Below are 21,976 nucleotides of genomic sequence, written 5' to 3' on the forward strand. Positions count from 1 at the left end.
GATCTCCTATTAGAACCAAACTTTTGTATCAGAAACTGTAAATTATTTTGTCTTGACTCATTTTCCTTGACTAATCTCAGGGACTGAGAAAGCAAAAGGCGACTGTCCGTTGGCGTCAGTTTATCTCCTCAATCCATGCTCTTAGAACAAAGAACGTTGCCTCAACAACTCCCGGCGGTTCCTATGAGATGCTGCTTCAGTTTATCTTCTCAAACTGATCAACTGAAGGCAACTCTCTTTCTATAAATTTGCCTCCTCATATGACCACTATGAAGCAAGCTCAGCCAAGCATTGGATAACAAGCACGTTGTTTCTTCAACGTCTCAATCTTCTCTTCACAGCTTGCTATTCAATGGGGAGGGCTTCCCTGTTTTTTTTTTCTACAGTCATTGTATTTATTTATTTGTTTTCTTGTAGTATATTTCATGGAAGCAGCTTTATTGGGTTAATTTCGTCCATCTCTGCAGGGAAATCCGTAATGGAAAGATCACAGCGAGCGAGTGGGTCGGAGGCACGGCCATGGACCGAAGAAGAAGACCAGAAGCTCATTAGAAGTATAAACGAATGGAAAACCGAATGTAAGACCAAAAATCGCTCTCTATCTTGGCTAGAAATCGCATGGGAGACAGCGCTGGCGAGGAGTAGTTCGAGTTGTAGGAAGAGATGGGAATATTTGGAGAATAAGCATTGAGTTTGCTGCATGGTCATGAACGCATCTTATGATAAACCTAGGCTTCGTATTATGTTGAAGGGTTAGACCCATTAATTTCTGCATAATGTAATGGTTGGCTTATTGTACTCACCGATGAAATTATTCATCTTATAATAAACGTGTGTTTTCTATTATGTTGAAGGGTTAGACCCATGATTTGTGACCATCCATTTGAAGGAAATATAATAAATAAAACCTCAACTGTGAAAGACATAAAAAGTAATTTCGCATACAATAATAAATAATAATAATAATAAATTAAGTGTAAAATCCACCATTCTTACATTATTATTTTTTAATTTTATTTATAGTTTTAATTATATTATGAAAGAGTTTATAGCTCAAAAAAGAAAAAGAAAAAAGGGAAAACGAGATAATGAGTATTGAGCACTATTCTTATAACCACCTTCAAGATAAAAATCCAAAGCCATCAGGGCCTTTCATTATTATAAACAACAAAAAATAAAGTCTCAATAGCTTAAATATATCATTTTTAATATTGATTTTTGAAATATTTTGATCAATCAATTCAAATAAATTTATAAAATTTCATGTATCATTTGTTTAACATGACTTTAAGTCTATTGGTTCAGAATGTAAACAAAAAATATTTTTAATCATTTATGATTTTCAATTGGAAGCCAAGAAAATATTAGTGCTGTAAAAGCTTTATTTTGATTTGTGTATGTAAGTTTTTTTTTATATTAAATAAAACTTTTATAATATCAATAATCTCAATCTCAAGAGCTTTTAGTTTCTTCATCCCACTTAGTAGGAGTCCTTTCTGTTAGGTCTGGTTTTTTAAAATATTGATTTTTAATTCAATCGATTCAAGCTCGGGACTTTCCACAATCCAACTTAAGGTATAGAATAAAGAAAACAATGGTTTTTTTAAGTAAAGTGATCCTAGGGTTTTGGGATCCTTTGCCTGTTGCGATCAATTTGAGTTCTATAACTTAAAATTGTATTTGAAACCTAATTTTTCATTTTTAAAACTAATTCCTAAAACCATCAAATAAATGAGATTGATTACTCGTTTAAGATTTGGCTATTTAACCATTTTTATTCTTTATAACTTTGTTTTGAGGGAAATAATGATAGGGAAGACCAGAATAACTAATGATCAAGAATTACCAAGAATCACTAGTATCGGATAATAACCTATTGTATCATTCCCTAAACTAACTCACAAGGATAGAATAAAAAAATTTGGTATTTTTTTTCTCTTTTATTAATTTTATATATATAAAAAATTGTAATCTAAGATTTGTGTTGAATTTCAAGCATGATTCTTGGCTAACTATAGTAGTTATTTCAATTTAGGCATGGTAGCCAAGTACATAATATATAGCAAAAGAGTAAGATAGTGTTTTATAAATCCAACTTATTGACTTATTGACTTCATCTAGAGGTTATTAAGCACATTAAATGAATTTTGTGAAGTATATACTATTATAACTTAAAATTAAAAATGATTTTGGTGAATCAATTTAATGATTTAATAACTTAAACATAATTTAGTTTAAAGTTACTTTAAGTCATTAAGCAACGAACTTAAATTCTATTACATGCCCTCCTAAGTATCAAGCCAAATAATTTAATAGCGTGCATATTTTTCAAGTAATTTCATTAATTTTATTTCTACAAAGAATAGTAATTTGTATTGACATAAATTAAGCAAGGTATAAAGAGGGAATCACAAACTTTATATGTACTTATTTTATGTAAAAACATTATGACATATTTACTAAACATTTTAGGAAAGAGAATAAAACAAAACATAATCAAAATGATAAGAAAACGAAATATAGGAAATCAAATTTAGAATCAAGATTTCTATTAAAGTACTTACAAAATTATTAAAAAAACAAAATAAGACTGAAATTGATTCCTTTGATATGTTTACTAATGGTGAAGAAATAGAATGAAATATGTGTGTTTATCATAATTGGCTTAATAGCAATGTTACTTTTTTTTTTTTTTTAAATAAACTTGATACATTTTCAAAAATCATACTTTTCAAACTTACACAATTAAAATGAAATTTGGATTAAAAAATATTTATTTTTATTGATTAAAAAAATTATTTTGAAGATGATATTTTTTATCTTGTTTATAACATCTGAATTTAACTGAGGATTATTAATATTTATATAAATAAGATAAAACGAATAAAAAGCATTGGTAGCTCGTTAGTATACCTATCCTATATTGGGGCCTCACTATTTGATATTATTCAATATATAAATAAATGTCTTTAATTTATAAAGAAATATCTAATTTAAAATTTTATATAAGATTTCTTGATTTACAAAAAATATTATGCTAAAGAAATTAAAGTATTTATTTGGTACATAATTGATAGTATTCAAGATATGAAAACCTTTAATTCAAAATATTAATAATTGAATGTATCATTATGTTAATTAAAATAATTATAATAACTCTCTGATGAGGGCCCAAAACTCATGCCAATTTGCTATTAATAAAAAAGTTGTGATATTAATAGGAAAAATAAACTTGCTGCCAGTTAAGAGGGATTTCCAAAAGTGATATCTTAGTGAAGGATTGGATATATATATATATATATATATATATATATATATATATATATATATATATATATATATATATATTTTGCTTTTATAATTAGAAACTTTTATATAAAATATTTATATTTATTTTATGTCTTTAAAAATTTTAATGAGATGATAATTTTTTTTTTTTTTTTTGGATAACTCAATTTTTTTAAAGAGCTTTGGAAACCATTATTTTTTTTTTAATATAAATCCCTAAAAAAAATTGCATCTTAATATAAAAGCATCCATCATTTTCTGATTTTAAAAACAAAAATAATAAATATATCCAAATGAATACTTGATTATTAAATTTACATTAATTATATATAGAAACTTTTACATTTTGAAAGTAATTTTAGGAAGCTTAGAAACATTATTAAAGTTATAAAAAAAAAAAAAAAAACAAATCACTTGATTATAAAATGATAAATTTACTTTCTCAAACTAGAAATTAAAAATCAAAGATATTTCAAAACCATTTCTAAATTTCTTTTCCTAAAATATAAGACAAAAGTACTTTGTATGTGAGTACACCTAAAATCCGAGGCCAAGGGCATCATTGTCATTTCGTACATTAAGTTATAAAACTCAACTCATGAATGACACCAAAATGAAACAAATTATAGCTAATCTTTCAATTGGCTGCTTTGAACACATTCAAAGCATACTAAAAACAACTTTCTGATTAAGAATAACTCTCCAAAGATGTTCCCATTGAACTAATCAAAGTGAATTAAATATTCAATAGACTTATGATAGGTTGTTCAACCTATACTTAACCAGCCCACTCATTACTGATGGCAAAAATATGAGAATTCCTCACATTTTTCGTACCCTTGCTAATTTTTAAGTTTTTTTGGATTTTGATTTTTTTGGGCATCCACTGAACACTCCCTAATTATAATGAGATTATTTAAATAATATCCAAGTCATATGAGATCCCAAAAAAAAAATTAAAACTTCAAAGTGGAGAAATGGCAGGGTACGAAGAATGTGAGGATTCTTTGTATTCTTCGTACCCTTACTAATTTTTAAGTATTTTTGGATTTTGATTTTTTTGGGCATCCACTGAATACCCCATAATTGTAATGAGATTATTTAAATAATATCCAAGTCATATGAGATCCCCCCCAAAAAAATTAAACGTCAAAGAAGTGGAGAATTGGAAGGGTACGGAGAATGTGAGGATCCTCACATTCTCCTTACCCTTGCAAATTTTTTAGTATTTTTGGATTTTTGATTTTTCTAGGCATCAATTGAACACCCCCTAAAGTGCAATGAACCTATCTAAAAAATATCCCAATCATATGAGATCCCCAAAAAATTTATTAAACTTCAAAGAAGTGGAGAATTGGGAGGGCCCGAAGAATGTGAGGATTCGTCACATTCTGCATACCTTTGCTAATTTGTAAGTATTTTTGGATTTTAATTTTTCTGGGCATCCACTAAACACTCTCTAATTATAATGAGATTATTTAAATAATATCCAAGTCATATGAGATCCAAAAAAAAAAAAAAAATTAAACTTTAAAGAAGTGGAGAATTAGGAGGGTACGAGGAATGTGAGGATTCCCCACATTCTTCGTACCTTCACTAATTTTTAAGTATTTTTGGATTTTGATTTTTCTGGGCATCCATTCAATATCCCCTAATTATAATGAGATTATTTAAACAATATCCAAGCCATATGAGATCCAATTTTTTTTTTTAAAAAAAAAAACTTTAAATAAATGGAGAATTGGAAGGGAACGAGGAATGTAAGTATTTCTCACATTCTTCGTGCCCTTGAGAATATTTTTGTAGAAGAAAGAGATGAAAAACATTCCTTATGTTTCTACAATTGGGAGCTTAATGTATGCTTAGGTTTGTACAAGGCCTGAAATTTCTTATGCAATTGGAATGTTAGTAGATATCAAAGTAATCCAGGTCTGGATCACTAGAAAGCTGCAAAGAAAGTCATGCGATACCTTAAGGGGACTAGGGATTACAAGCTTACATACATGCGATTTGATCATTTGGATGTAGTTGGATATTCAGATTCTGACTTTGTTGGTTGTCTTGATTCTAGAAAGTTGACATCTGGATATGTCTTCTTATTAGCTAGAAGGGCCATTTCATGGAGAAGTGCAAAGCAAACATTGGTTGCTACTTCGACCATAAAAGCATAATTTGTTTCATGTTTTGAAGCAATATCACAGGCTATTTGGTTCAGGATTTTTATTTCAGGGCTTTAGGTTGTTGACTCAATTTCTAAGCCATTGAGGATTCATTGTGATAACTCTATTGGAGTGTTTTTAGTTAAAAATAATAAGAGTGAAAGTCATAGTAAACACATTAACATAAAGTACTTAGCTATTAGGGAACATGTTAAGTCAAACAAGGTGGCTATTGAGCATATTAGTACTGGATTGATGATTGCGAATCCTTTGATGAAAGGATTTCCACCTAAGGCTAATAGGGAACATGTTGAGCATATGGGACTCAATTTTGTTTTGTAAATTTAAGGTAATTGAGACACCCTTTGTGTTTTATCACATTTTTGGTCGATATGAAAACTCCAATTATTTCAATTCTGTCTTCTCATTTGGTTGTATACATAAAGTTTAGAGCACAACAATATGCATGTTATGAATGTTAAGTAGACCCAGAATGAGAATTTTGGAAACTCATTCATAAAGGAATGACTCACATATTGCTCTTATTCAAAAGAGAAAGTTACATTGTAATACATGAAAAGTAATACTCGTTTTTAGAGGACTTACTGCCATGATTCATGTGCTTTAAAGTCTTTTGATTAAGTATAAGGATTTAGGGAAAAATATGTTATGTATTAATTTAATTAATACATATTAAGTAATTTTTATAGGCCAAGTAGGAGAAATGTTGGAAACAAATTTACATTTTAATAAAATTAAATAAAATAATTTTTTTAAAAAAATTGTGGCTCATTTAAATATTATTTTCCCTAAAATAAATTAAATGTGAGGTCATATCTCTTATGAAGTAACCACCCATGTCTGCAAACATGAGACATATTACTAGGTGTGAAAACTACCTTAAGTCTTCTTTGATGAGAAAAAGAGAAAAAAAAAAAAAAGATATGCAATATTAATTCCTGAAGTGGGATAAAAGGTCTTTGGTTTGCAAGAATAAGTCTGTGAGTTCCAACGATGCATGGACATAAGGTCTTGTAAGGACTAACCAACTAATCTCTATTTTGTGTGAATCTGATTGCCATGGTTGGAGGTACAATCTTGGATTTTCATTTTATTACTTGTAACTTTAGAAATTTTTAACTAACAAGAAATTCAGCAAGCAAATTGATGAATAAAAAGGGGAAAAAAAAAAAACTAGTCTTTTATCTCCATTTTTTAAAGAAGATTTTACATTGTTTAGTCGTCTTGTTTTTCTAGGTAAGACAAGGGAATGACAACTCAGACCCGAAAATCATGAAACAAAGGAGCTTGGCAAATCAAAACATCTTCCACCCAACAAAGTGAGGAAATACTTACAGAATTGAAGTGTCATGCATAGATGGTAATATCGCTTTACTACTATTTCTGCACCAACTACAAAGAAGGATTTTGTGGAACCCCAGAAGATCAAGTTGAATTCTTCTTCTTGGGTCTCCCATTAAAGCCTATAACACATTTGAGAAGTTTAAAATTATAGATTTGGTATGATACAAAATGCAATTTTCAAGAACTTCAATAGGGAAATAAAAAAGTTTACAAGTTCCAAGAAAAAAAAGGCAAATCTAAAAAAACCTCAACTTTAAATTACCATATCTTAAAATAAAGCATTCATACTTCATACTTGATAAAATTGTCACATGCACAAAAAGTTTGCTGCACCCACTTGATCAAAAGAGGTTGTTTTCTACTCAGTGCAATCCTCCAAATCATCTAACTTCCTTATAATAATGGTAATATATGCTTAAACATCTAAATCCTTTGGTAATACATACACTCTACTAGCTTTTACCCTGTTCATTGTTCTATCTCTAGGTGGTTCCTTGACAATTGGTTCTTCCCAACTTCTAGATACCTCAGCAACATAATCAAGGAATTGAAATGCTTCATCGGGGTTTTTATTCATGAAATCTCCTTCACACATAGTCTCAAGAAGTTGTTTCATTAATGGTGACATCCCTTCATAGAAATACGATACTAGTATCTAGTTGTCAAATCCGTGATGAGGGCATCTTGCAACCATCTCCTTGAATATTTCTTAGCAAGCAAAAAAATTCTCATCCTTCATAGCCTTGAAATTTGAGATCTCCTTTTTCAATGCATTAATCCTATGTGCTGGAAAGAATTTTTGTAGAATCATTAATTATAGATCACCCCAATTTCCGATGATATACGATTTAAGACTATTTAACTAAGTCTTAGCGTTATCCTTCATTAACAAGGAGAATAGCTTCATGCGATAGATATCCAAAGAAGTGTTGGCTTCTCAAAAAATTGAAACGATGTCCTCAAATTCCTTGATGTGAGAGTATGGGTTTTCATTTTCTGTCCCCCTAATATTGGGTAATTGAGATACCACGTGAGGCCAAATGGTAACATGATCATCATTTGGAGGTAGCATAAAACACGATGGTGTGCTCAACTTGGGAGGATTTAGAAACTCTCTCATAGTTTTTTGGTCCTACATAGGTGGTCGAGGCCTGTTGTTGTTGTTGTTGGACTCTTCAATGTCCTCCATATTTAGTTGAGATTTCTCAGTTGTTCTTTGAAGTCTACCTGAAAGATTTCTTTCCCAACCTAGCATAAAATAAAGGAAAAATATATATAAGAAAAAAACAAAATTAAAAGAACTAAACAAAGTAATGCACTATATCCTAGTTATGACGATTGCCAATCCCCGACAATGGCACCAATTTCTTAACTGAACTTCTCTATTGTACCAAAATACTTAGCCTTTTTCCATGGCAACTCTAGTAAAGAAAAACTAAAGAAAGAGTCACTACGACTTTTGTAGTACTTCGGGTATCTTCCTTAGGGATTATGGAAATTGTCAATACTAAAATAAATTAATTGTTTTTGTTTAAATCTTAAAATGAAAAATAATATGTGAATGAAGTGAAACTAAGTAAAAGAACTAAATTAATAATAATAATAATAATAAAAAAAAGAAATAATCTAGCTGGGTTTCACGCTTCAGAAGTTCTAGGTGGACTAACCCTCTTTAAGGACACATTTTAGCACTAATTAGAATATTCTTACAATAGTCCAACGACAAGCAATGTGGAACAACCACTTGGTGTTGTTTTTTAACCTCTTTAAATAATACCCGGAAGTTATAACTTTTTCCATTTGTTGATGTAGGTATACCCTGGCTCAGGAGCATGGTGATCTTATCAATCTCCATGATTGGTACTAGTCTTTCAAATCAACTGTCTTTCAGCCAAGTACTAAAGGGAAACACAAGTTGAAGCAGTCCCCAGCTAAGAAAAGAAAGGACACAAATGAATCTCAAAACCAGAGTGAAGCATCGATTCAGTATCCTATTCCTTTTCCATTTTGCATAGAATTTTTCACTTTCATTGGATTAGTAACTGTGATGCAGACTTCTTAAACATACAATGGATTCAAACATTAAATCACAAATTCACACTGCATAACTTGTTGGGAAGGCTAGATTAGGTGCTTTTAAACCTTTTGTTATAGATATCAATTTAAGATCCTAGAGTTTCGCTTTTGAGTTTTACTGTCAGTGTCATTTCATTAGATTATATGAATAGAAATTATCAAGACAATGAAAATCATGGAAAACATTTACTGTATTTTGGCCATTTATGTCATAATTCGAACTTACAAGACTCTCCAAACTTGAGACAAGAACCATATAAAACAGTTACTAGATTCTAATGATTTGCAAACTTGAGCTGGAAACAAACACTGCATGAAGTTAATATCCTAATTACATTCATTCAAACTATATTCAATATCTGTTATGGAGCTCATAATTTGTTGTCCCATGTTTTCCTGCCTTATTTCTTACTCTATAATGGTTTATCTCATATTCCAAACTCATGATATCATCTTCTTTCCTTTCCTCATGGTCCATGAGTCTTGACTCACTTATTTCCTCATTTAACCCTTTCTTGATCTTTAAAAATTTTAAATGATTCAAATTGCACCATTTTCTTCCCTTTAACCTGAGATAAATCTCCAAAATACAAGTTAAACTCATGACTAGGGCCTCAAATTCAATTTAGGTCAAGTTAGGTTATTTGAGTGTCTTTTGGTGCACAAATCATATCAAATATGTGCCATTAGAGCACATATTTTGGCTCCAATCGTTCCCTATCAACTTAAACTTTGCTAGTCCCTAGAAAATGAAAAGAGTACAAAAAGAATGAAAAATATGTAATGAGATTCATGAAACCATAGTGACTCGACATAACATGTTTCACACACAAGATACCTAAGTAGTCAAATTTCCTAGAATTGAGCAAGATGACACAAGATATGCAATTTCTTAGTTTTCTCACTTTATCTTTGTATAAATAAATGCACATCCATGTTTAGCATTCCCCTTAGTGTCTCTTGATTTTCTCTTGATTGGTTTTTTCCACCTAAACCTCATGTGCTTAATTTTTGTGTCCCTTCGTAGTATTCTTCTTAAGACTTTTTCTTAAACTCAAATTTCATCATTCTTTAAGTTAAAGAGGGAAGAAAATTTATTTTGAATTTTCTTTCCTAGTTTAGGAAATCTCTTTTTATATGGTTCAATAGGGATCTACCATAAACGCTCAAGTTTTCACCCAAGGTACCAGGTATTGAGAAGCTTTATAAGCCACTTACCCCTCAAGTTCTCACCCTAGCTCAATATAGAACAAGATCGAATTTCCCAAACATTTATTTATTTATTTATTTATTTATTCTAAAATGAGTTTAGCTTGTGTTGTGTAACGAGCAAGATACCGATAACTCCTAACTAGTTGGTTTAGAGCACCAAGGCTTGAAGACATAAGGCCATTACCCCCTCGGATAATATATATATATATATATCTCAAGGTCTCAAACCTTTAAGCAGGTTACTATGGCTAATCCCTCTCAAAAGGAATTAACAACAAGTTCTTCTTTTTCAAGTAAACAAATTGTGGTGGCTGCCAACCCCACACCTCTTTCAGCAAAATCAAGATATTGGCAAAAGGATTTAAACCAACCTCTTTTGGTTATTGAGAGAGATTTTTTCTCTGAAAACCCCAGAGAGATTGTAGCAAAAGCTTTTCATAAAAATTTTCACTATCCCTCTAGTGATCTTTTAAAAACAAGAAAATTTTATGAAGTAGTTCTCGTTGAGACTGGTTCTGTTAAGATCAAGCATAATGCTGATAAATTCAACAATTTATATATATATATATATATATTATTTCATCATCTTGTTGCTTAAGAACAACTCCTTTTAAGCTAAAAAAAATTATCTTAATCAATATACCATAAGGGTATTCGTGCGTTGTGTGTACTTTGAGTCATAAATAGAAAATAACCATCAAAGAAAAATTGGAGGTATCCCAATGATTCAACCTAACTATTTTTACACTTGAAGGTATATGAAGAAAAGGTAAGCAAATTAATACTCTTGCTTTAATTGTATCTATTCTCAAATTCTAAAGAAATAATGCTACTTAAAGCATTCTCATGCAAAATAAACCATGAGTCACTAAGGCAAATCAAGAATCACATTAACTAACCAAAGATAGCATGCAAACTTTTGAAAAAAAAAAGGGCTAATATACCTTCCTCCCTCAACCTAAATTACACAATGTCCCCAATGTGTAGAACAAGTGAAAAGAATAGGGTAAGTGTTACCTCACGATCATAGAATCAGAATGGCAGGTTAGAAAACCAAATCCTGTATCAGCCAATCATCTAGGAAACAATATCATAAAACTACCAAGAAATAAAAATTATCAAAATATTCTAAATAAGAAAAAAAAAAAGACAAGAAAACAAAGCATAACAATTCAAATCCTAAAAGTCTTAAGGGAGAAATAAACTAGAAATACCTAAACATGAATAAATGAAAAAGAAATAAAAACAAAAACAATAACCAAAAAAACAACCTAAACCTAATTTTACCTACTGGATAAAGGAAAATGCATCATCCATTTGGAATCTCTCCATCAACAAGATAGTAAGTTTCCTTCTATGGCCTCACTTGCTCTCTAAGGAACTTGAGGCAATGGTCTTTCACCTTAAACTTATGACCAATTTTGGGATTGAGTAGGGTGATGGAGCCAAAAATAGGAACTTGTCTCTTATTTGGCTTGAACTTTCTCCTCTTGTTCCTTTTACCATGATGAAATTTCAATTTATCTCTTGCTTTCATCCATTTTTCATATAGTTCTTCATCCAAAACACCTAAATTAATTTTTCCATTCATTCCATTTTTTTTTACATTCCTTGAGAATTTTCAACAACTTTCTTCTTTGCACTTCTTCAATTGATGAAATTGAATCAAACATTGGTTCAATATCTTGAAATATCTAGTTTGTGGGCCTTTGAATGAGAGTTTCAATTTGATTTGATTAGTGTAAAATTGCTCATTATTTATTACAATTAAATTATGCAAACTCATGGCATTGCATGCACAATAGCACTCAATATATCATGTTTTCTCAATATAAAGTGTCTTGATAATTTTATGAGTTTTTCAAGGAAACGTAGCAAAAGGTGGCTTAAATGGAGCAATTTGGAATTGTTAATAACCTTAGAAGGAAGATGACTTGATACCCCACTAATTCCCTTTCAAAAACCATAAAAGAATGCAAAAAATGTTCATCCTGGTAGGCTTAATGGTTAGGCTATTAGGCTTGCTAGGCTGAGAGCCTAGCAACTAATTATAGTTTTAAGCTTTATTTTATTTTATTTTATACTTTTTATAGCCCAAGCAGCCTCACAACCCTCCTAAATATCTATTTCTTCATTTCTCACTCTACATCTCTTCTCCTTAGTGGAGACTTGAACTTTAAATCACCAAATCTCGATCACTTCTTCCCATTCTCACCCTTCATCTCTCATTCCTCTTTGAGCAAAGCTTTCTATGACCATTGTCAATGCCTCGGGAAATGATTCAAAGTTTTCATCAAAGCCCCAACTACCATAGCATGCATGACACTTGGCAATCTTAGGAAGTCACCTCATATAGTAAGTTGTTCAAGGAAGAAAGATTCCATTTGCCTCCAAGTTGACAACTCCTCAACATCGCTCCACATTCTATAAATGGCTAGCTATGAAGGTAGTAGAGAAAAGAGAAGCATTAAGTAGAACAATTTAAGAGTAGGAGAATGTGATAAATAAAGAAGAAGAACTTTATTTCCTCTAAGTGTACTTGTAATCTTACATCTTTAGTTATGTTTTCAATTTCAATGTTTAATTTTCAGCACGTGTGCGATTTCTTTGGTTTATGGTGAGGGTGAGCTTAGTCACCCATTCAATTCATCAAATCTTAGGTGAGACAAGTTGGGCAAGGATCATCATATTCATTGTTGTCACCAAGTGTTGTTGTTGCTTGAAAATGTCTTGAGTAGATGGTAGTTGGCAGAGTGATGACTATAGTATGGAGCCTTCATAGGACTTGATCAATCTTGTCTTATATAAAAGAAAGAGAATAATTTAAAGTTTTTTCAGATTTGGTTTTTTTTTTTTTTTTCTATGTATAAAGAATAAAGAATTGGAAAATGCATAAATTTTTAAATAAATTTTATTGTATTTGATTTTTTTATCATATTTTTCATGATAAACTAAACAAAAGATTTTGGATTTCTTATTATTATTTGTTACTTTCCTCTAGTACTTGTGATATAAATAGAATATAAGACTTCTTTTAAATCTTGTAAAGTTTGAGGGAAAATTAAAAAAAAAAAAAACAAAAAATAGAGAGAATTAGAAGGAAAGAAAAGTATAACCACGAAAGAAATAAATTTAAACTTGAAGTATTTTTCTTACATTTAAATTTTAATTTTCATCTTTTTCCTCCTATACAAAAAATGAAGGCTATGTTTGATTTCTGGAAAATACTAAAAAGGAAAAAAAAATACTAAGGAAAATGATTTTCTTCTGATTGGTTTTATTATGAAAAAAAAATCAAATATAATTAAAATCAGTTAGAAATTTATATATTTTAAAATCATTTAATCTTTATATAATAAAGGAAAATAAGTAAAATGGGTTTAAAAAAGCATATAAAAATGATTTATTGACTTTAAATCTATTTTTTATATTTTTTTTCACGTTTCCTGCTTATTTTCTTTCCCTTACATTTTCCCTCAAATTTTCCAAGAACCAAATCTATATATATAAATTTTCAATTTCCTTTTTTTTTTCCTTTCCAGCTATGCTTTTCTTGATGGGAACCAAATAAAATTTACTTTTATACTTTCTTTCCCTGCCCACCAAAAAGGAGGGTAAAGGGACAGTATAATTTTTCACACAATTTTTTATTTTATTGTCTTTCTCATCATCCTTTTTGAAAGAAAATATTGTCATATCACTTCTCAAAAGTAATTACTTGAGTAAACATGAGTAATTACTACTTAAACTTTTTATTTATAAAGTTGAGTTATGAGAATTGTAGTATGTTTTTAGTTACTTTCAATAAAAATTTGGTAACGGATAACTTCTTGATATAAGATACTTGTTTGAGTCATTAGTATTTTGAACCTCAGGGTTTGAAGTGTAATTAAAATAATCATCATACCATTAGAGTGGATTCATAAATAATTAAAATCAATAAATATAAAAAAAAATGACATAATGAAAAAGATTGAAATTAAAAAGATTTTATGAAACCAACACGTTGAGAAAAAAGGCAAAAAAAAGTGAACATGTTATAAATGAGGGAAAAAAATCATATGACATGGTTGATTGTCACATGTTAATTTTTTTATAAAAAAATAAAATAAAATAAAAGGCAACACTTTATCAAAGTAAAAAAATAAAAAGAAAGAAAAAAGAAAAAATTGTGATAGTTGGTAAGAGGGAAGGAGGATTAGAGGGTAGTTTTCAATGCATATTTATTAGTTTATTTTTTACTTCGAAGGTTAAAATTCAAACTAAAAATAAAAAATAAAAAATAAAAATTGGTGCATAATTATATAATCTCCCCTTATGAAAATCCATTGAATGCATGACTTCATAGCTAGTATGCATTCCTATTCTCTTTTCTTGTATTTATACACAATTGATCAATATTTAATTTTCTTTTTAGGAAAAGGAATAATTTTGTGAGAATTTGTGTTAGGGAGTTTATGAAGAAAAAAAAAATAGTCGATTTTTAAAAAAAAATATTTTACATCTAGATTATTTTTAAAAATATTTATAGTAATAATCTTTTAACTTTATTTTATTATTATTTTTATAATAAAACCACAATCAGTAAATATGGTTTCAATATCAGAGCTAAAATCACAATCACTAATTATGGTTTTGTCATGAAAAAAAAGAAGAAAAATGATATAGTAATATGCTAATATGGCATGAACATAATTAGTCCCCGATGAATATTTTAAAAATAAATCAAGAATGATATTTTTTTCCGAAAAAGCTTAGTTTGGCAGCTGTGTTAGGACCAAAATCTTTTTGCCCATATTGAGGAAATTAAAGGGGAATTCATGAGACGGATGAGTAGGATGTCGGATGCAAACAGACGAGTAGGATGTCAGATGCAAACAGACGAGCAGGATGTCAGATGCAAACAGACGAGTAGGATGTCGGATACAAACGGAAGAAAAAGAGTGAAAGAAAATGTGGGATTGAAATCGATGTCTGATGATTTTATATAGTCTACATTTTGACTTTTCAACTTTATCAACCTTGTATGATTGAAAAGTGAAATCAAGTTTGGAAGATCAAGGTGTCTTTTCAAATTGTATATGTGATTAAAGTATGTCCGTTGGTGTCAGTTTATCTCCTCGATCTAACCTGAGAACGCAACTCCTATTAAAAATTCCCTCGTGTGGTGGTCCACCAAAGACTTTATTTCTAAAGTTTTGTAGCTTCATGTCGGTTGACGTGAGTTTATCTCCTCAATCTGACCAAGTCCATGCTCTTAAAACAAAGAAAGTTGCTGCAACTCGTGGCGGACCCACTGTCTCCAATGATAAAATTTCGAACTCAAACTAACATAAAGGCATGTGTCCTCAATGAGATGGCTTTCGTTTATCTCCTCAAACGGATCATGGGCAACTCTCTTTATAAATTTCCCTCCTCATATGGCCATTATGAAGCAAGCTCAGCCAAGCATTGGATATCAATCTCATTGTTTCTTCAAGGGGTAATCTAAAAAATCACCTCTCATTTGTGCTTATAAATGAATATGTTAAAACTACCTATTATCGGTTTCTTTGGGTTTCCATATCATTTATATATACCTATAATTGATTATTTTTAAGTGTTTCATTTCATTTGGAAAGCATTAGCCAAAAGCCAAAAAAAAAAAAAAATCGGTTTTTTTTTATTTGTTTTGTATTACCAAATATAATAAAAATTATTTAAAATTTCATATTTTATTTTCAAAGTTTCATTATGTTTGTGAAAACCATATGGTAAGCTATATTTAAAAAAAAAAAAAAAAAAAAAAAAAAAAAAAAAAAAAAACTAGTGAATTTGTACTAGTTTTTTATTTTCCTTCAAAATAAATGTTGTGAGGTATATAAAAAGTTTTTGTTGAATTTGAATTCGTTTTTTGTTTTACCTTCAATCTAGTTTCTATTTTATTTCTCTCGTATTAATTTTGGCCTTATTTAGAATAGTTTTCTTTTTCTTTTCTTTTCTTTTTTTTTTTTCAAAAACTTTCTTGAAAACAAAGTGATAAGTTTCAAAGCATTAGTTGATATTTAAAATTTTTTCTTGAATATGAAATAACTTCATGTATATAAGTTAAAAAAGAGTTTTATGATTGAAGTCATAATCTTTTTTAATAAAATTAATTAAATAAATATAAAAACTATATTAAGCTTAAAAAGAGCTTTCAATCTCTAAAAAATCAATTACTTAAAAATCCTTTCTCAAAGCTAAATATTGTCTCTTTAACCAACCTCCAAGGGAAAAAGAAGCTATGACTTTCCAATTCTACAACCCAAATATAGTAAAATCTTCCATTCTTTTAATACTAATCTCCTTGGCAAACTCTTCATACAAATAAGCTTAGGGACTAAGTACCACACATCATTCCTAACAAACTAATTTAATTCTTCCTGTGATGCAATAGTCCAAAATTCATATTCTAAAGCTTCTTCCACATTTTTTAGCTCTAATTGAGAGGTATGGCAAAAAAAAACTTATCTCGTTTTGTCTAGATTAAGCCTCCTTGTAACCATGGAGTCATCCATGTTTCCTATTACATTTGAGATAGGGTGATTTTTAGGTACTCTAGATAAAGCCTCCTTCTTTCACTTCACTTGACTTAGTAATGTCAAGTGGTTGTTCATCTATGTTGGGGCCAACCACCTTTTCAGGAATACTTTCAAGGATTTCCATACTCTCATCCACTATTTTAGGAATATATCTAATGGATTCCTAGGTTAAATCATAAGAGTTATCATCTTTCTTAGAATCCCCTTGTGTCATCAATGTCTGCATTATAGGATTCCTAAATGAACTTGGTATTCTAGTTATATGCCCTATAGGCTTTACTCCTAGTGGAATAGCCTAGAAAATTTTCTAAATTGGAATTAGAATCAAATTTGCCTAGGTTTTCCCTATTCATGAAAATGTAACACTCACTGCCAAAAGTTGTAAAATCCTTAAGATTAAATTTTCTCCCTAACCACAATTCATAACATGTTTTATCTATTCTAGACCTAGGAAAAACCCTATTGGCAATATAACAAGTTGTGTCTATTCTAGACCTAGGAAAAACCCTATTGGCAATATAACAAGTTGTGTCAATAGCTTCAGCCCAAAAATATACAAAAAAATCATGCATGTGAAGATCACTTTGGTCATTTCTTGAAAAACTCAATTCTTCATTTTAAGTACTCCATCTTGTTGAGGAGTTCTAAGGGTTGAATATTTATGTTTAACTCCTCTAATTCACAAAAGTGATCAATTTCAACACTATCAAACTCTCTTCCCCTATCACTCCTAATCTTAACAATTGGATGACCTTTTTCCACCTGAATTCTAGTACGCAAAGACTTTAAATGCTCAATAGTCTAAAAAATTTCCCTAAAAAAACATATGAAAGAAAACCTAGAGAAATCATCAACAACAACAAGGACATATCTCTTACCACCTTTGCTCTTAGTGCATATAGTGTTAGAATTTATATATAGGTGAATGAAAATTAGGACACTTTTTTTCTCTTGGAAGACGTGTTGTTTCATAATGGACACAACTTGTTTCAAAGGATGTCTGTAGTGTTTTAAAAAAACAACCTTTTCCAAAGGAGTATGTTTGGTGTCTTACGACACAACCCTTTAATGGATTTGTCTAGTGTCTTAAAAACACATCTCTTCTAATAGTCACCAACAAAATCTATAAATAAGCGCCCCCCTTGTCTTTTCAGATTCACTTTTTCATTCATCCGCTTTCTCCATTCTTTCTCCTATCTAGTCTCTTAAACTTTCAAGTCCTTCTTAGCTTCAAGTTTTTTTTTTTTCGGTATTCAAGAGAGTACAAATCACCAAGTGATTCATTGTTTCTCGTAATTTGGAGTGCTACTATTACAAGAAAGTGATCGTTATATCCTAGGAGACAATCACCTGTATCGTAAGCACCTAAGCTGGGTGAAATTTGTTTGAAAGACATAAAGTCAAACCCTAACCTCGATCAACCCCATAAGACCATCTAGTCAATGGTTGAGGACAACAAACTTAAGACAAATTTTCTTTTATAGCTAATTTTATCACAATTGATTTCTAGTGAAGATGTACTATGTTTGAGACAAATTTGAGGATTGTACTATACTTTTATTTATTTTATACAGTAACTTAATAATTGATAACTTCTTGAAATAAGATACTTGTTTGAGTCATTTGCATTTTGAGTCTCAATCACTTGTATTGTAAGCACCTAAGCGAGGTGAAATTTGTCTTATAAACACAATGATCAATCTCTAACCTCGATCAACCCCAGAAGACCATCTAGTCAATAGTTGGGGACAACAAGCTTAAGACAAATTTTCTTTTGCAACTAATTTTATTACAATTGATTTTTAGTGAAGATGTACTATGTTTCAAACAATTTTGAGGATTGTACCATGTTTTTATTTAAATTTAGTAATTGATAGCCTCTTGATATTAGATACTAGTTTGAGTCATTTGTTGAGTCTCTAAGTTTGAAGTGTAAAATAATCATCATGACCTTAAAGTGGATCTTGGGATGTGACACATACAACTAAATGGAGCATTGTTAAAGACAAAAATAAAATAGATATCATAGTATTTCTTAAACTATGAAACTCATTTATCTAATTTGGTCATGATATTGAACCACATGCAAATAACACAATACACAAATATTCATTCATAAATATTCTAGACAGTTCTAAATTAGAACTGTTTGTTTATCTATAAAAACAAAAATCAAAAGAAAGAAAAATTCATCCATTTTTCGAGAATCTTTTACTAATTTCGATGGTTTATGTATAGGACATGGACGAGTTACAAGTGTTCAATTTTTTATTTTTAAAAGTTTTTAAATCAAATAAATTTGTATACCTTTATAGTTTAATTTTTTTAAAATTATAAAAGTACAAATTAACAAACATGAGTATGGACTTCTAGTTTTGTTCCAATAAGTATGACATTGCTTCATTTACATTTTTCAATTATCATTATCATTATTTTAAAATTAATTTTATTTTAATTCCATGTTTAATGCTTTTGTTTCCATTTACCCTTACTCTTTTCTAGAATGACAATAGGGTGAGTTTTTTCGGCTACCTCGTCCCACCCTTAATAAATTGGATTTGGGATGAAGAGAATCGGGTTGATGGTTGGTTTAAGAATTTTTTTTTAAAACAAAGTATTTTTAATCATTCATAAATTTCAAAATACTCGTGTACTCAACATTGAGAATTAGGTTTAGAAAACTAATCCTCCTCAATTGGCGTACGTTTAGAAGAGCCCTAGTTGTAACCCTAGAGTCGATTTGTTTGGTTGTATTCTTATTAGTTGTCTGTTTACTTCTCTCTAACAAGGCCTTCATGGTATACTTTTGAACTCTTATGACTGAATTAATATTCACCAATCAACTGTATATTTGTTACAACAATAAATATGGTTGTAAAATGATATAAAATCAATGACTAAAAGATAGAAAACTATTTGCTAGAAGTAAATTTTATGGGTTAGCGTCCTTAAATATGACTTGGGTGTGTTATAAATATAAGTTTATATCAAAAAAAATTATTATGAAACACTCAAACATGCTGTGTTGAGGTGTGGTGAGAGCTACGAGGTGGAGAAACAATTCAAGGTGATGTTCGATCAAATCTAGTATGCAACTTATAATAACTAATTACTAGGAGAAAAATCCTAAAAACAAATCTAAGTGACTAAATGGTCGTAGAAATCAACAAGCTAAGACAAACTTTGAGGAGAGACCATATGACACATAGTCAACCCGAGCCAGGGAAACGCCAAGGGTGTTGAGTCCAGGTATCTGTGCCGTGACCATGGACCCAAGTTGGTTTGATGTATTTCCCGGAAGACGAAGCCCTTAAAAGGAGAAATCATTTGGGATCGCAAGCTTTGGATCTTGGCAGAATTTCCCATTCACAGACACTGCAAAGCAACAAATATATTAGGACTAACGCAGCCTTGGAAAGATCAATGTATAGTTTAGAGAATGAATCTCAAATGGAGAAGAAGAGTAGAGAGAGGACATGATTATTATACCAGTGGCGTTTGTATCGTTAACAGCTACACAGAAGTGCTGAAGAGGACTGGGATCGGAGGCAGAGGCAAGATTAAATGCCATAGCCAAGAGTGCAATGTATGCAAGGGTATTAACTACCATCTTCTTCGTATCTATGCAAAGAAGTGTAACGTTGGTAGAGCTATTTATAGTGGAGTCATCTCTGAACTTTGAAGCAGTGTTATATTATAAACTTTTATTGTATTCCACCACTCTCCAAAATCTCTTATTTATAGTTACTCACACTTGACAAAATAGAAACTTCTAATAATAACATATGAAACTTTCCATGATTCAACAAGTCAAAAATAGAAACTAAAATAACTAATCAAAAATAAAATATTCTCTCAATTTTTAGAAACTAAATCTGATTCCATTATTTAGAAAGTTTCTAAATCCAGTTTAACTTTTCAACAATACTAACTATTCTAATCCAAATGAAAAACAAATTATGTAAATTACCAAGTCCTCAAAGTTTGTCTTAGCTTGTTGATTTCTACGACCATTTAAACATTGTACGTATACAGCAAGTAACAATTTGTCTTAGTATTAAAAATTCCCTCTTGTGTTCCACCAAAGATTTTCTTTCAAATGTCTGCAGCTGCATGTTCAAAACCATGTCCGTTGGTGTCAGTTTATCTCCTCAATCTGACCGGAGAACAATGAATTAGATTTCATAGTACAAATTTCCGATCAAATCCCAAGCGATTGGTAGCTTATGATCTCCTATTAGAACCAAACTTTTGTATCAGAAACTGTAAATTATTTTGTCTTGACTCATTTTCCTTGACTAATCTCAGGGACTGAGAAAGCAAAAGGCGACTGTCCGTTGGCGCCAGTTTATCTCCTCAATCCATGCTCTTAGAACAAAGAACGTTGCCTCTACAACTCCCGGCGGATCCTATGAGATGCTGCTTCAGTTTATCTTCTCAAACTGATCAACTGAAGGCAACTCTCTTTCTATAAATTTGCCTCCTCATATGACCACTATGAAGCAAGCTCAGCCAAGCATTGGATAACAAGCACGTTGTTTCTTCAAGGTCTCAATCTTCTCTTCACAGCTTGCTATTCAATGGGGAGGGCTTCCCTGTTTTTTTTTCTACAGTCATTGTATTTATTTATTTGTTTTCTTGTAGTATATTTCATGGAAGCAGCTTTATTGGGTTAATTTCGTCCATCTCTGCAGGGAAATCCGTAATGGAAAGATCACAGCGAGCGAGTGGGTCGGAGGCACGGCCATGGACCGAAGAAGAAGACCAGAAGCTCATTAAAAGTATAAACGAATGTAAGACCGAAAATCGCTCTCTATCTTGGCTAGAAATCGCATGGGAGACAGCGCTGGCGAGGAGTAGTTCGAGTTGTAGGAAGAGATGGGAATATTTGGAGAATAAGCATTGAGTTTGCTGCATGGTCATGAACGCATCTTATGATAAACCTAGGCTTCGTATTATGTTGAAGGGTTAGACCCATTAATTTCTGCATAATGTAATGGTTGGCTTATTGTACTCACCGATGAAATTATTCATCTTATAATAAACGTGTGTTTTCTATTATGTTGAAGGGTTAGACCCATGATTTGTGACCATCCATTTGAAGGAAATATAATAAATAAAACCTCAACTGTGAAAGACATAAAAAGTAATTTCGCATACAATAATAAATAATAATAATAATAAATTAAGTGTAAAATCCACCATTCTTACATTATTATTTTTTAATTTTATTTATAGTTTTAATTATATTATGAAAGAGTTTATAGCTCAAAAAAGAAAAAGAAAAAAAGGAAAACGAGATAATGAGTATTG

The 21,976-nt window shown here is 30.4% G+C and overlaps 1 protein-coding gene across 1 annotated transcript; it reads left to right on the plus strand.

Moving 5' to 3' along the window:
- The first annotated feature begins 478 nt into the window (after nucleotides 1-478).
- LOC132255065 (uncharacterized) lies at nucleotides 479-21,569 on the plus strand. Its single transcript, XM_059742700.1, has 2 exons — nucleotides 479-578; nucleotides 21,358-21,569. The coding sequence occupies exons 1-2, from the start codon at nucleotides 479-481 to the stop codon at nucleotides 21,567-21,569; spliced, it is 312 nt and encodes a 103-aa protein (XP_059598683.1).
- The last annotated feature ends 407 nt before the right edge of the window (nucleotides 21,570-21,976 follow it).

The sequence above is a fragment of the Vitis vinifera genome, chromosome 14, assembly GCF_030704535.1.
Source record: "Vitis vinifera cultivar Pinot Noir 40024 chromosome 14, ASM3070453v1".
NCBI lineage: Eukaryota > Viridiplantae > Streptophyta > Magnoliopsida > Vitales > Vitaceae > Vitis > Vitis vinifera.

Bases quoted from the DNA above. Each gene is read 5' to 3' on its own strand.
- LOC132255065 (XM_059742700.1), top strand. From the start codon at position 479: ATGGAAAGATCACAGCGAGCGAGTGGGTCGGAGGCACGGCCATGGACC. The intron at 579-21,357 runs GTAAGACCAAAA...CCATCTCTGCAG, and splicing joins AAACGAATGGAAAACCGAAT to GGAAATCCGTAATGGAAAGA.